Below are 14,901 nucleotides of genomic sequence, written 5' to 3'. Positions count from 1 at the left end.
ACAGGCACCAATGCAAAATTCAAATGCAGTTACTATGACATAATGACCCCCTTCCTTCCTTTATAGTTTTCTTGTTTTTCACAAGGAAGACGAATGAGCAGAATAAAATAGACAATATCTCTGGTTCTGCTGCATTAATTTTGATACTAGTTTAAAGGAAGTTACTGTTCCATCTTGCTTGCTTTATCTCATAGTAACCAAACAGAAGAAAAATCCATCTTGCATTCTGCCAAAGTTGTCAATATTTTATTAATCTTCAGTTAAGGCAATCCATTACAAAGCATTTCACAAACCACAGTATGACGACAATATCATGTCCAACACCTGGTTTGGAAATTATTCAGCATGCAAGTCAGAGACCAAGAGAGGTATGTAAACAACCTGGGATAAAACAGGACTAGTGGCAAGAATAACCCATACAGTGTGTGTCTTATAGGAACAGGATGAATAGAAACCAGAGATGCAACATGCTAGAGGTGGCTGTTATCTCTAAATAACATCTGAAGAAACAAATGAAGCACACGGCTGATGCACTTATCTGGTGAAATGAAGATAAGACTACCAAATGTTCTGCCATTTTGGCACAAACATGCACATTGTCTAAAGTGTCTAAAGAGGCCAAGTTCAAAACTGAACACATTTTGGCACTGAATATTCTTTATATGGGGCTTATGTACATAATTAGGATTCAGCCTCAAAGAAAATTCAGAACGAAGGGATAATTAAAGCCATTTCCAGAGAGAAAATAAATAATTGTGTTGTTGGAAAGACATCTTTCTGACTGCAAAATATATCTCTTAATAATTTAATGTCTTACGATTGCATAAGTGTCATTACTGTGCTCATTTCATATTTATTGATTATTTGTTTACTACTAAGGGTAGTAGTTTTTTTTATTTCCCAGTGGAGGAAATCTCACAGAGGTAATAGGCCTCAGGGGAAAAAAAGAGAATAGCTTGTTATAATAATATAATCTTAGTAGAACAGCCAAAAGCCATTTAATCCTACTCTAACTGATACTAATTAGTATACATTAGTATTACATAAAATGTTTGAAAAGTGAACACAACATACGGTCCCAACATCACTTAACATTTTCAGTTCTCCAGCTCTTCTAACATGTATTTGCAATCACACTCGTGGTACATGAGCTGCATGCTGATGCTGACTTAACATGCCTGCCATGCCAAATTATGTACTTTTCCTAATCCATTTTCTATGAATAATGATTACCTTGTGATTGTTTTTCAAAGGAAAATAATAAAATAATAACAAATCACTAACACATCAAAAGTAGAATTTAAAGGGTTTTCTTGTAAAGAAAACAAATCAGATATTTAAGTTAGTAATTCATATATGTTTCATAACAAATATGTTTAATGTATATTATTTCCTTTTGGCTTGACTGGCTTTCTGTAGAGGTATTCTGGTATTTATGTGTGTTATGTAATCAAACTTAATGGCCTCATTTCATTTCTGATGAATTTGGCAGTAGATTAAACACTGCTTTGTCTTCTGAGGGAGAAATGTCATCACTTATGAAAAAGAAATTAAAAAAAGATAAAGCCAAATATGGATCTGGGCCTGTGACAGAAGGAGTTCACTGCCTCTGGACAGAGTTTCTGCAGATTCATCAGACTCTACCTTCTCTCTGAGAGCACTAAAGCAGTGGGAGTCAAAGAACATCTAAAGAACGGCTAACAAAGATCGTAAAACAACTTGAATTACGTAAACACATTTGCTCAATAAAAGGAAACAAAATATAAGTACGGTGAGAAATCAGAGCTTCACATTGTCAGAGAACAACAGGACAAGTCTTTGTAAACATTAGCGCTCTGGTGTCATGCGATGAAACTCTCTAAGCACAAAGACTGAATAAAGCACAAACACAACAGATCAAAGATAAACTAATTTCTTAATGAAACCCATGAATGTTTACTTTTTCCTTGAGGCAACGTTAATAGCCACAGTTAAAGTGTAAACAAGTCTTGACTTTGAATATTGTACAACAAGGCTCAACGACACTGTTACCCTTCATTATTTCAAAGATCATTAGTAAAGAGCTGTAAGTATAAAAAGTACAGGACACTGGTTGAGAGAGTGTGCATCAGCCACTGCAGCTGTAATAGTCATAATCTTGCAACAGTTTTATGATCACCAACATTTTCTGTGTGTACGTCTTTAACATGAGACCTGCTGCTGCTGACGGGTACACCTGGGTAACTGAATTTGGATATGTTTCTATATAATAGGCACATTTGGAACGAGATATTGAGTGACTGAGAGATAATAATGAAAATAATGGGTATTATGAATAGATTAGGACTTAGGATGTGGGTCACAATGAATGTAACTTTTTTTTAAGTACACAGACACTTAAATGAAAATGCAGGGAACAAATGTGAAAATTTCAACAACTGGCTAAAATGAAATCGTAAAACGTGAAATTGTATCTTAGGTATCCCAATGTTTTCTTATATAATAGGCTCAGTTCATTTGAAGGAGAGCAAAACGCAGTCAACACATTGCACACATAAAAAGTTGTTTTTGTTTTGTTGTAGTTTTCTTTAGATCATTAAAAACAAAGAAAATCCAAACCCAAATATCTCATACTCAGATTTGATCTCATAGATTTGTTAAGTTTTCAATTTGGGGAAAAGTGGGTATTAGTTGACGTCAGTCTTTCAAAAGTTTATTTGTAGGGTCCTTTAAAATTACCGAGCAAAATCCTTGACAAATAACGTCTAACCACAACAAGTATAATGGAAAAACATGGGGCAAGAATGTGCTTTTAATTATTCATCTATTTTTATGTAAACACGCAGTTTTTATGATAAATTTAAATTTAATATATAACTTTATTTATAACATTCTTCCTGTTGTCATCCTGTTTAAAATGATGGCGGATGTTAAGGCCATGTTGAAAACATATGTGGTGTCCTTTCCATTATTTTCATTGTGGTAGCTGTTCGTTCTTTCAAAACAATGGTTTTCAGCATAATATTATAACCTTTGTGCTTTTTATTTTGACAGTAATTAGTGCATTCTGTTAATATAAATATTAGAAATACGTATAAGACATGGTGCTGGAAAATCAGTATGGCAACAGCTCACAGCAGGTTCTCTACATAACAACTTGCAAAAATTATCCATCAGTCAAAATGATTCATAAACTGCTGAATAGACTTTATCACATGCTTTTTATATTACAGTCCTTATCAAAGTAGAAATTATAATTTTTTTATTACACTGGTCACAAAATATAAGATGGAAAACTACAGGAAAATATGACTTTAATCCCCATCCTTTAAAACCTACTCAAAGAAATAAATTATTTCTGCAATAAATAAATAAATAAATTAGTATACACATGATTTCCTAGTTTAATACACATTGATTCCAAAAGGTATCATAAACATGATACACACACATTCCATTATATTTATGCCTTCAAACAGGCTCTCTCTACGGGTTTACTTGCTATCCATTACATCACCACTTTGACAGGTCTGACAGCAAACAACTAAAACCTTCCTTTTACACCGGGCTCCTCTCAGCGCTCTCATCCTCAGGAACTCAGAGAGAAAAAAAAACTCCCTGATCATCAGCAGGTTCCCCCAAAGCAGTCTTATTGCTCCAGAACAAAATGGAGTCTCATCATCTTTTTGTTTAGCCAGATTAATATTTACGAAAGGGCCTCGAATGCGTTTCCATTTTCACAAAGGGCCGTTGTGGTTCCCATCAATCCTGCCCCTGCCCCACCACAACGTAGATCTGGGTGTGGGGTTCAGACGGGGTTGGTTTGGGGGTCGTTGCAGGGCGAGTAAGCCGGTGGGACGGGGTTAGGTTTAATTCCTCTGCTTTTCATGTAGGAGATCAGCTGGTCAGGGATCTCGGCCAATACGTCTTTAGCCAGCCGCGCCATACTCAGCACATGGTTGCCTGTGCGGTCCATGTAGTCTCTGAATGGGACAAACTGTTGTGACATGGGAAAGAAAACTATGACTTTATGAAAAGAATGTATCATGTATAAAACAAGTCTAACAGGCTAAAGCCCTTCGAGTAGCCCCATTACACCTGACAAAACAATTTACAGACGATGCTGCTATTTATATTTGACGTAAATGTCTTTTGATTTATAGTTCAGCATCGGAGTTCAACCACTGATAGCACCACCACAGCACCAAACGGATGTATCATACCTTATCAGGCAGCATAGTGAATTATATTCATTAACGCACAACCACAAATCAAGCTTTAGAGCATTACCAGCACTAAGGCGTCAACGATAAGCAAATGTTTAAGTTTCCCCAATGCTGGTGCTAGAGGAGAGGCCAGAAGGTCAATAAAATGGCAAGAGTTTTCCCTCTTTTGAGCATGAATGTGTTCAGCTACTTTTGCAAACACTTTACGAATTACATTTTTCCTGTTGGAAAAGTTAACATTGTATCCTGACTGTGGTGCAAGAGTAAAGGACAAGGTGAAGAACATACGCAGTACATTTAATCGATCTGCAGCTGTTGAGATATCTTGCTTTGCAGTTTTGGGCATTAGCATCGCTACAAGTAGCGCCGTTACTAGTTTGACTACATTTCTCAGTAGCTTGGTGGTAGCGTCGCTATTTTCTGAATCAAATAGCTTTTCATTAACAAAGCTCTTTTATTGACCGAGTAGCGCGGTAGCTTCCCCAAACGCTACATTTTCCCAAGCATTTCTGAAGGATCAGTAAGTGACGCCACCGCCACACACGGACCTGTATGTGCAGCCTGCTTCCGCTGGCTGCACATACAGTGACACAGTGACATCACGTACCGATCCTTGGTCAGATGTCTGCGACTTTGCTGCAGGGGGATAAAGACACGCGCGATTGAGTTTACTTTCTATTGTGATAGTTATTGTAACACCTCTTGTGAGAAGGATCAGGGTCCAGCCTGGACAGCTCTTCCTCTAGTGAGAAGGAAACTTTGATATGTAGTGGCAGAAACTTGTTTCCATGAGATGAGATGAGAGATTTCTCTCTCTTTCTCTCTCTCTCAAATTCAAATTCAAATTAGCTTTATTGGCATGAATGTATAGCAACAATATTGCCAAAGCTACATATAAAGTACATAAGGATAATTAATTTCATACATTTCATTAGATAAGGAAATAAAACAGCAAAAGTTGTGTTTGTGTGTTAATACAAAATTAAATAATAACATTAATAATAACATTTTATAAAAAATATATAAAATATAAAGATTCTGTAAAAATAAATATTAAAAAAAGTAAATAAGTAAAACAATAAGCGTGTGTATGTTAGAAAATGAAAACAACATATTAAATTAAAATAAATAAATAAAACAATAAGCGCGTGTGTTAAAAAAATTTAAAAATAAATAAAATAAAATAAATAAAAATAAAATATATATATATTAAAAATGTAATATAATAAATGACACAGTGACGTTTGTGTGTGTGTTATTATAATAATATTTAAAAACATTTAAACAAAATAAATAGATAAAATCATAAACCTGTGTGTGTATGTTAATAGACAAAAAAAATCATTCTTAATTAGTTCATTTAAAAAATATAGAAGAAAGACAAAAAAAAATCTGTATCAAATGTGAGATTTAAAAACACAACAATTACTAAAATATCACACCATCAAAATAATAATAATTAGAAAATTAGTACAATTATTTATCAGTCTGAGTTTCCACTGGTTGTCCTCAGTTCATGGCATGATGAGATATATTTTGCAGCAATTATTTGACATTTGGGCATTTCTCCCAGTAAAAAGGGGATTTTCTGTGTCCATCCATACATCGTCAACCACTTATCCTGCGTACAGGGTCGCGGGGGGCTGGAGCCAATCCCAGCTGACATCGGGCGAAAGGCGGTGTATACCCTGGACAGGTCGCCGGGGATTTTCTGTGTGTCTGATATAAATTCGAATTGGGGGTATATTTGGGAAACGTTTGCAAAGTGTTTCTGTCTTAGTGTTTTATATTTAGGGCATGAGGTTAGAAAATGCAGCTCTGTCTCTACCTGTCCTGTGTCACACTGGCAGCAGAGTCTCTAGTCTCTTGTGGTAGCCAGCTCTGTCTGTGGTGACCCTTTTCTATGGCCAGGCTGTGTTCCCTCATTCTGTATGTTGTCAGCATTTGTCTTAGTTTAGGACATTTTATTGTGCTCAGGTAATTTGCCAGTGTGACTTCTGTTTTTATGGTCAGATAACATTGGAATTTACTTTGTGTTTTAGTCGTCTCTTTCCAGTATTAAATATATCTTTCTTTTTCCTTGTTGATAATTTGGTTTGGTCTGCTTGAGTTCATGTTGCTGTCCTGAAGCTGTCTCTCACACCAAAGGCATGTGTCTTATCCATTACGCCATCACCTCCCCATGTTTAGGTTGTTTAGGTTGCAATGTTGCCATAAATTCACATATAAACAATAAAACATATATAATTAATTAATAATGTGATAATTAAGTTACTTTATACAAACAACAATGGCTTTCCGTTTGTTGCACAAGGAAATACATTTAGTGTATTTCCTAGTGCAGTGAGTGTGTGTGTGTGAGTGTGTGTCTGTGTGTGTGTGTATATATATATATATATATATAGACCTAACTGTAAAATAATAAAAAATTAAAAGTACCTTAGAGGTAACTAAACTACTTTTGCCATGTTGCTGTAGCATAGCTTGCTACATTTCACTGGGGAGTAGCTTCTGTGTAGTGAAGCTTCATTTAATGTAGAGTAGCTAGTAGCTTAGCTCACTACATTTTCCAAGTAGCTTGCCCAACACTGTTGCTTTGTAATAAAACCCTAATGGGCAAATTTAATGGCAAAAATTATACTTGTCAGTCACTTTGCCTTTGGAAAAAATTTGACGTGTCCTTTACATGACAAGCTGAGATTAGACAATACATTAGAAATGTCTCACCTGTACAATGTCTCTCTCTGCCAACTTCCCCCGCGAGGAAATCCTGATGTCGTCACCATCCAGCTCAACCATGGCTACAGAGAAAAGATGTTTTATCAAAAAAATAAGTCTCACATAAAGTACATTTTCATATCGTGAATTGATTCCAAATGTTATGGGGGCAAGCCCTGGTGCAAGCAGACCACAATCTGGTTTCCACATTTGTTCACCAAAGAACTTTAGTAACTGTTCTCACCATCAAACTCAGCTTGGCCAACTCCAACAATGATGATAGACATGGGGAGTTTAGCAGCCTGTCATGAACAAGAAGAACAAACAGTCAGTTGTCACTCAGGTGTTGGAGGAGCACATACTGTATTTTCTGAAAAAAAGCTTGGCATCAGAGATGTTATCAGAGTACGGAGGAGTTACATTTCCAGTTATTTGTATTTTCCTTCCAATACACTTCTCATTCTGCAAAGTCAGTATTAATCTGCAAGCGCAGTTCTCCAGAGACGCCAGAGACAGGAACAATAATGGACATGATAAAATAAGCTAAACATAAATGATACATAGAATCATAACAGCTTCCTGCCTGCGTTTCACATCACATTATGTTGCATAGTTTGGGTTGTCAAGGGAATGAGAGAAAATACAAAATAGATTATTCAACTCAGGGGCTCCAAGGTTGTTACAACAGCTGGCATTTAACAGAATATTTTAGCTAACTAACAATGTGAGACACCAAAGTACGTAAGATTACACAATGTTCTTTATTTAATGCTCACAAAATAACAGCAGATTAAGAAAAACAGTAAAGAAAACGTGCTAACATGAATGAAGTCAAATGCTTTATTCATAAAACATTACTTAGAGTACTTCATCCTACACACTTACATTCAGTCCAACATTGTTTATTCATAATGTTTGCGTATTGAAATGTCTCAAATGCCGTTAAAGTCAGAACATAAAAAGACGTGTCGTGCCTATTAACGCCAGTCTAAACAGAACCCAAATAACAAAGATTTAATATGGCTTATCGTCCAAGATTTACACATGCAGAGGGTTCTCCTCAGCATGAACTTAAAACCGCAGCACCAATGTGGAGAATGTAAAAGCTCTGGCATGAAAGAATGATATATGCTTCTGGTACAAATGCATTTACAGTGGTAGAAGTAGGTCAGCTTTCCTGGAAAAACCTCCCGAGGGGAGAGGCCTGTCACAGATAGGAGTAAATATACGGAGGAGCACCACCCTCTCCATGTTCTATATCATTATTCTCCCTCCATTTCTTCCCCCATTTTATCTTTCCGTCCACCAGGCTCACTCTTCATGACCTCTTGCTCTCACGCAAAATACATACATTCTGTTTGCCACTTTCAAGCAGCAGAAGGTTCCGCAAACGTATACCTATAAATGCCAGATCAGCTTCTGTATCCACAGCTGAATTATTCAGCCTACACCATTTGTTACTTTGCCTGTGCTGTGAAGTCACTCAGGGGATCTCACTCCATCAGCCTGTGTGAGTAGATACTCACTGCAGAAGCACCATAAATACACAGACTGATGGCAGATGCCTGTTCTCACAATTAACGTTTAATTGATTTTTAAGGACTATACCAACTTTTTTTGCCCCATTGGTCCATTACCCAAGAGGCAAGAAGATTAGCACTAAAATAATTTTAGCGTCTCTGGTAGATAGATCCAGCACAAATGCTAACACTTTAGCGTCAAGTTTATTCAGTCAAATCCACTGCACTGTAGAATCCCCACACCTCCCTCATCCACATTGTTAGAACAGGAGGACGAGGGGGAAATAAATAAGTTATACCTCAACCACATCCAGCTGAAATCCAAATGTTCACCTCCTGCTATTATGTATTGCTTTGCAAGCAACCCACACACTGGTGCAATCTTATATGATATATATTAGCTATTCGTACCAAATCACATTTGATTTGCTAAATTTATGTAGCAAAGCTAAGTTCAAGATGAGTCATCAGACATACTTTTATGAGAAAAGTGAGGGATGTTGATACAAAGAATACTCAAAACTAATTTTTAAAAACATATATTAAGCTTGTAAGAGATCATCAGTTAATCAATAGGTTTGTTCCAGCTCTAGACTGAAGCAAACTGTTGTTTGAAAGATTCAAACCCAGTACCAGCATGTGTTTCTATGTCTGCTCTATCTATCAAATGAAAAGATCCTACATGTCTCATGCATCAAGAGGTTGTAGTGACTGTCAATGGTGGTCAGTGGTGAGAACATTGAGGAAAAGAGAAGTTATAGCAGCTTTAAGACTAGGTAGTTAATATTAATAACATACACTTTGGTAAATTTGGTAAAACAAGAAAATCTGACAAAATAAGTACATTCAGTGGCAGAGTATCTCGTCTTGTGAACCCTTTTTAGTCAGCAAGCGTCCAAAGTTGGCTAGACAACTGAATCTTTTGCTCTGGTTATTTAGTTGACAAACTATGGGAACTACGTGAAATGCAGTTCTTAAAGTGTCTCTAAATTTTAAAATATTCATGGCTTTTATGAAGTTACTGGTCGAGCCAGCCTCCTTTGCAGACAGCAAACATACAACCTGAAACATAATCTAATACCTGGCCACAAATTGATTTATGTTTCGGCCTAACAGGTCAGAGAGAGACACTCTTTTAGAATTAAAAATCCTAAAATTAAATTTGGAGCTTAAAATAAAACAGGAAAGGAATGATGGAGCCACAAACTATCCTGCTAGATGTGTGTGCATATTGGTCACTGAAGGCTAAGCAGATTCATTACCGTTTGGTCACCAACAGATATCTGCAATGTGCAATCTTTAAAGATACACCACAGGACCAAAGAGCACAAATAAGAAACCTAACCTAAAGTGCAGACATGAGCGTTGCACATAACTCTTTCATTATGAGTCATATCTTCAGGGCTAAAGGCCAAATGCCAAGTGAAGCAGGTAATTCAGTCCTTTGCGCTGTTGGCAGAGGAGAACGTTGCCAGATCCAAACTGAGAGGCGAGAGGTGGAAGCACGACACAGCAGGGTTGGGTCGAGCAGTGCAGAGCAGCAGACAAGATCTTAAAAGGAAGGTGTGGCTGTTCGAATGGTTTGATTAACAGTCGCAAATTCCCTTTAAACCCAGTCTGCTGGGGGTCAGAGCACCGTGTTGCTGTGAGGTTCTGCCTGGTGCCTGATGACTCACTGTAGACAGTGTATGACATGTTGTAGTCGAGTGTCCTACCATTGCAGCCATATTCCCACTATAATTGAGCTCCAGTATTTTCATAAGACACAAAAAAATATGCATCACGCAGCATAAGCATAAGAGAAACACAATCATACTTTGATTTAAGTAATCATAACGTGACTGAAAGGGTACCTCAGATGGTATGCTGGATAAGACCCTTACCTCTAATAAAGTGAACCTGTTGACCTGAGAATGAATCTCAGCTGAGCCCCTCAGCATCCTGAGGGTCTCAATAAAAAGGAAAAATATTGGACAGACAAAGCACCCAAGTAGAGGGGGTGAGACAAGTGGAGCAGAAAACATCCTGTAAATCCTCAAATCTAGTGCCACTGGCTTATAAACCCCTCAAAGTAACAGAAAGTCTGAGGCACAGTAAGCTAAAAGCACCTGCAATGCCAGTGCCCTGCAGAGCCGAGGGGACGGGGGAGAGAGAGAGAGAGAGGGAGGGGTGAAAGTCTTCAGAGTAGAGTTAGAGCAGCACTTACATTCACTATAGCCTCCTTGGTCTGAGCCATGTCTGATATGACGCCATCAGTGATGATGAGCAGAACAAAGTACTGAGATCCGTCCTGTACTGCTGCTGCATAACTGAAACAGAGAAACCATCAGCAGTAAACCAGGCTATGTTCAAGTAAAGCAAAGTTGAAAAGATCATGTGTTTACATAAAACACGGGGACTGGTTTGGTTTCTAAGAGCAGCAGCCACTGTGTCAGTTATAAAAATAAAAATAAATATTAAATATACATGTTCTCTAGAACCAAACTCCCCTTCTGCCCACAGTGGAGACACAAAAACCTAATATAGATACGTAAAAAAGTAAAATATGTTGTATAGCTCTTCATGTCTCAGAGGTCTATCCAGACACTATTACGAAACCCATCAGAGACACCACAGTGAGTGTGGCCTAGTTTCAATCGCCCATCGCTGGCTGCTCTATGAATAATTTATTAAACTGTTTATGCAAGTGCTGCAGTGTTATTCTTTCAGAGCATTATTGATTGCCTAGCTCTGCCTAAACAAACGTGTCAGATCACAGTGACAGCCAAGGACAGGTCAGAGGTCAGCCTTTACTTTTGCTTTCATTTTGGTAAATTTGACTGTGAGGCTCTGACATTTTCATCCAAGAGGCGACAAAGGCAAGAGCGATGATGGGGGTTATGGAGATCCACATCCACATCTGCCACACAGTGATGTGAGACACACACACTGGAGATAGTTGACCACAGTAGCGTAGAGTAATAACTGTAGCACCGAATACAATATTGTATTATAGTCTTCATTTTTAAGATTTAATTCCTACATAGTTCAGACTATAGAACTTGCACATTGAACATCATACTGCATGGTCCGTGTACTTTGTGGCCAACGCATTTTCATTTTGAAACGAAAAAAACTCATTTCCCAATTACCATTAGTAAATAGGGAAAGGAAAAACGGGAAACAAACCGTTGTTCGTTTTGATATAAAAAAACGGAAAACAAAAAAAAAATCTCGTTATCCGATTTTCTTTGATGTGTGTGTGTAAATGGAAATCGGAAATTCAAATACGAGTGTATAAATCTTATTCCTTAATTTTGCATTGGTTTTTTTTTTCTGTGACCCGGAAGCTATGGTAAGCAGCCAAGTAAGCAGTTGTGGGCCTATGGCACACACCCCGAAGTCAGGAGTTTGGAGTTGCATATCTAATGTTACGAAGATGGACTACAAAAAGTGCATCTTTGACCTGTGCATTCTTACCGTGTTGTTTTAATTCAGGCCATTGCAAGGTGGAAACTCAGTGGAATATAGCCTATTACTTAATTACAAGCGAGAAGGGGGGTGCTGCAGCACCCCTTATTGACAGGGAGGAACACTGCAAATGACATGTAGGCTACAGACTGCATAATGGGCACTATTGTTACTAAATGACAACATAAAATACAGCAGGTTAGTGCAGAATGATCTGGTTGATATTGCAGCCTACTAATTTGACGTCAGCAACTGTTTGCACTGCTTTGTCACAATTATAGGAGCTACATTGGTGTGATGCGTGGATTGGCTCTGACAATATCTGAATAACCACGTACGCATAAATCATCCACCCACGCTTAACCCAACTAATGATTTTCTCAGATTTATCCCACCTCTACCAGCCCTTATAACTTTCCAGGTGATTTCATTATTGTGTTGATGTATTAGTGTTGTTGTCTAACAGTTTACTTTCATGATTAGAGAGGCTGCTGTCAGTCATTTTAAACGTTTCCATGGGCACAATAATGTCACAGCAAATAACCTTGGACATTTATGCAGCAAAACTAAAAACTGTAGTTATTAACTTGACAGGACAGACAGAGGAAACTCTGCAGAGGAAACAGAATTCTACATCCAAAACAATTTAGAGGCACTAATGGAGCAATGGAGCTAATGGAGAAATTATGGTAGCTTAATAATCAGCTGCACCCTCATGCCGTTCATTTAATTGCACCGTGTATCAATGTTTTTTATTCAAATGATTTTATTTAGCCTATGTAATGGCAGAAAATTGTTTCTCCCAATTTAATATTTCTATTATTCCTTTTATTATTATACATACATACATAGCCTACATAATTACTTAGGTCCGGACCTCATAAGACCACTCTGTGTTGAAGGAAAGTGCGTGCACACATTCTGTCAAGCACGCATATAGGCTACAGCACCCCAAGCCGCTCACTGCATACCATAGCTTCCGGGTCACCAAAAAAACCCAATGCAAAATTGAGGAATAAGTTTTATACACTCGCATTTGAATTTCCGATTTCCATCTATAAACACATCAAAGAAAATCGGATAACGAGATTTCCGTTTTTTAATATCAAAATGAAAAACGGTTTGTTTCCCTATTTACTAATGGTAATTGGGAAACGAGACGTTTTTCGTTTTTGTTTTTTTTGTTTCAAAACAAAAATCCATTGGCCGGAAAATACACAGACCCTGCATCAACACCTTTTATCCATTTAAGAACATTGTCTGCTTTTATTAATGACTCAGCTGTCTGCTTGTGCTGCATGTAAAACCTACAGCAAAATAAAACCTCAAATCCCTACTACGAAAAACAAATGCATGTTGTGTTCAACATCTAATGTTAAGATCTGTTTCTGGTGATGCAGAGTCGTTTCAATCTTTTCATCATTGGTTTACTGGATGACCTATTTCACTTGTTCTAAATAGTTGAGAAACTCAAAGCCTGCAACATCTTTGTGAATAATTCTTGGTATTTGAGTTTTACTACACACTTAGTTATACTGCACCCTTTAGGCAAGGAGAGACTGAGGAAATTGTAATGCTTTAAAATGCATCAAGTGTCCGATTGCTTTCAACCCAGACTATTCAAAGTCATAATGTGACATTTTCATTGGGCATGAAAGATTTTCATTTATTAATAATTTTTCTTCCTTGAAACAGGTCTGCTGGGGACTTCTTTATTATCGTTAAAAAAATGTTATTCTTGTGCGTCTGTGTGGGTCGTGAATGAATATTTCTACAGGGAAGGATATTTTCAATGGCCTTCTGTTTTTAGCTATATCAGACATGGTTTATAACATACTATTGGTAGTTTTAAGCACCTTTGTTTATTAATGTATTTGTCTAAGACTATAACTCCTCCTGTGGACATTCATAAGTGGAGGCTGGTGTCTAAACAGATAATGAATGACAATATAGTAAAACACAGTTTGATAATATATAGAGAAGTTGTGATTGTTTTGTAAACACATCCTTATTTCTATAAAAAAAATCCTTATATCTGCTTCCAACCTCATTATAGTGTGTTATAAACCATGTATTAAATGGTTATGTGCTGTTAAATTAAATTGTAAACCTCGTGAGGTAATCAGAAATACAGGTAAATGCTGAAAATCCCAATGTAATAAGTGTTCAAGTCCAAGTGTGAGTCACTGATATTCAAGTCCAAGCTAAGTCATGAGTCATTATTACTGGAACCTTAGTCCCAGCTTGACTATGAGAGTCCACTATTAAAACACAGGTTGGGGTGAGACACTCTACACCTGTGCCTTATTATAATCTTGAGAAGGCATTTTCAACAAATCACGTCTGCTGTATATTTAATGTGATGCCGCCCCATTTGTAGACAGTTCATATTTATTCCATTTACAATGAGAGGACGTTTGTAATTGTGAATTAAAGCATGTGGTGCCCTATTCAAAGTAAAGCTTATAAGCTTATATATTGAACATTGTGACTCATCAGCATGTGGCTGAAAGGCTACATGACCTGAATCAATTTACAAGTCCCCTGCCAGTCCTGCCACCTTACCTTAAAACTCTCAGCACGCTACACATCTAAAAAGCAATGTAGCACATGCACTCTAAAATAAAAAAGAATTTCTATTCATCTCCGCCTGACAGCTGATTGTTTATATTCTCTTTATTAGTTCTGCTCAATTCATAGAGAGACCATCACTCACTGTCCTCGTACCTCTGACGGCGTGTCTACCTTCTGAAGATTATTTACAGATTGACTTTCAAAGAAAGGATGATTTGTGCTTGTACCTTGCCACATGATTCACAACAGGAGCAAAGTTGGTGGGTCCATACAGCTGAACCGTCTTAAGGCTTTGATGGTAAGCTTCGAGAATCCCCTCCATGCCGTTACAATATGGGTTGTCAATGTTGCCATTCTGAGAAAAACAAAACATGACAACAGAAACTACAACAAACTACAATGGTAGTCAGAATAGACTTGAACCACTGGTGTAC

General features: G+C 37.3%; 1 protein-coding gene across 5 annotated transcripts in view; it reads right to left on the bottom strand.

The window, feature by feature from the left end:
* Positions 1-219: 219 nt before the first annotated feature.
* The window catches only part of cpne5a (copine Va), a 76,601-nt gene continuing 61,919 nt past the window's right edge, over positions 220-14,901 (bottom strand). For all 5 annotated transcript variants that reach the window (XM_046057036.1, XM_046057037.1, XM_046057038.1 and 2 more), the window contains 5 exons: positions 14,695-14,822; positions 10,650-10,752; positions 7,168-7,225; positions 6,933-7,006; positions 220-3,976 (listed from right to left, as the gene is read on the bottom strand). In XM_046057036.1, coding sequence (XP_045912992.1) covers positions 3,788-3,976; positions 6,933-7,006; positions 7,168-7,225; positions 10,650-10,752; positions 14,695-14,822 — 552 coding nt within the window. In that variant the 3' untranslated portion in view covers positions 220-3,787. The remainder of the gene's footprint in view (positions 3,977-6,932; positions 7,007-7,167; positions 7,226-10,649; positions 10,753-14,694; positions 14,823-14,901) is intronic.

Source organism: Micropterus dolomieu, linkage group LG08 (genome assembly GCF_021292245.1).
Source record: "Micropterus dolomieu isolate WLL.071019.BEF.003 ecotype Adirondacks linkage group LG08, ASM2129224v1, whole genome shotgun sequence".
Lineage (NCBI taxonomy): Eukaryota > Metazoa > Chordata > Actinopteri > Centrarchiformes > Centrarchidae > Micropterus > Micropterus dolomieu.
This window is presented reverse-complemented; position numbering and strand designations above follow the sequence as displayed.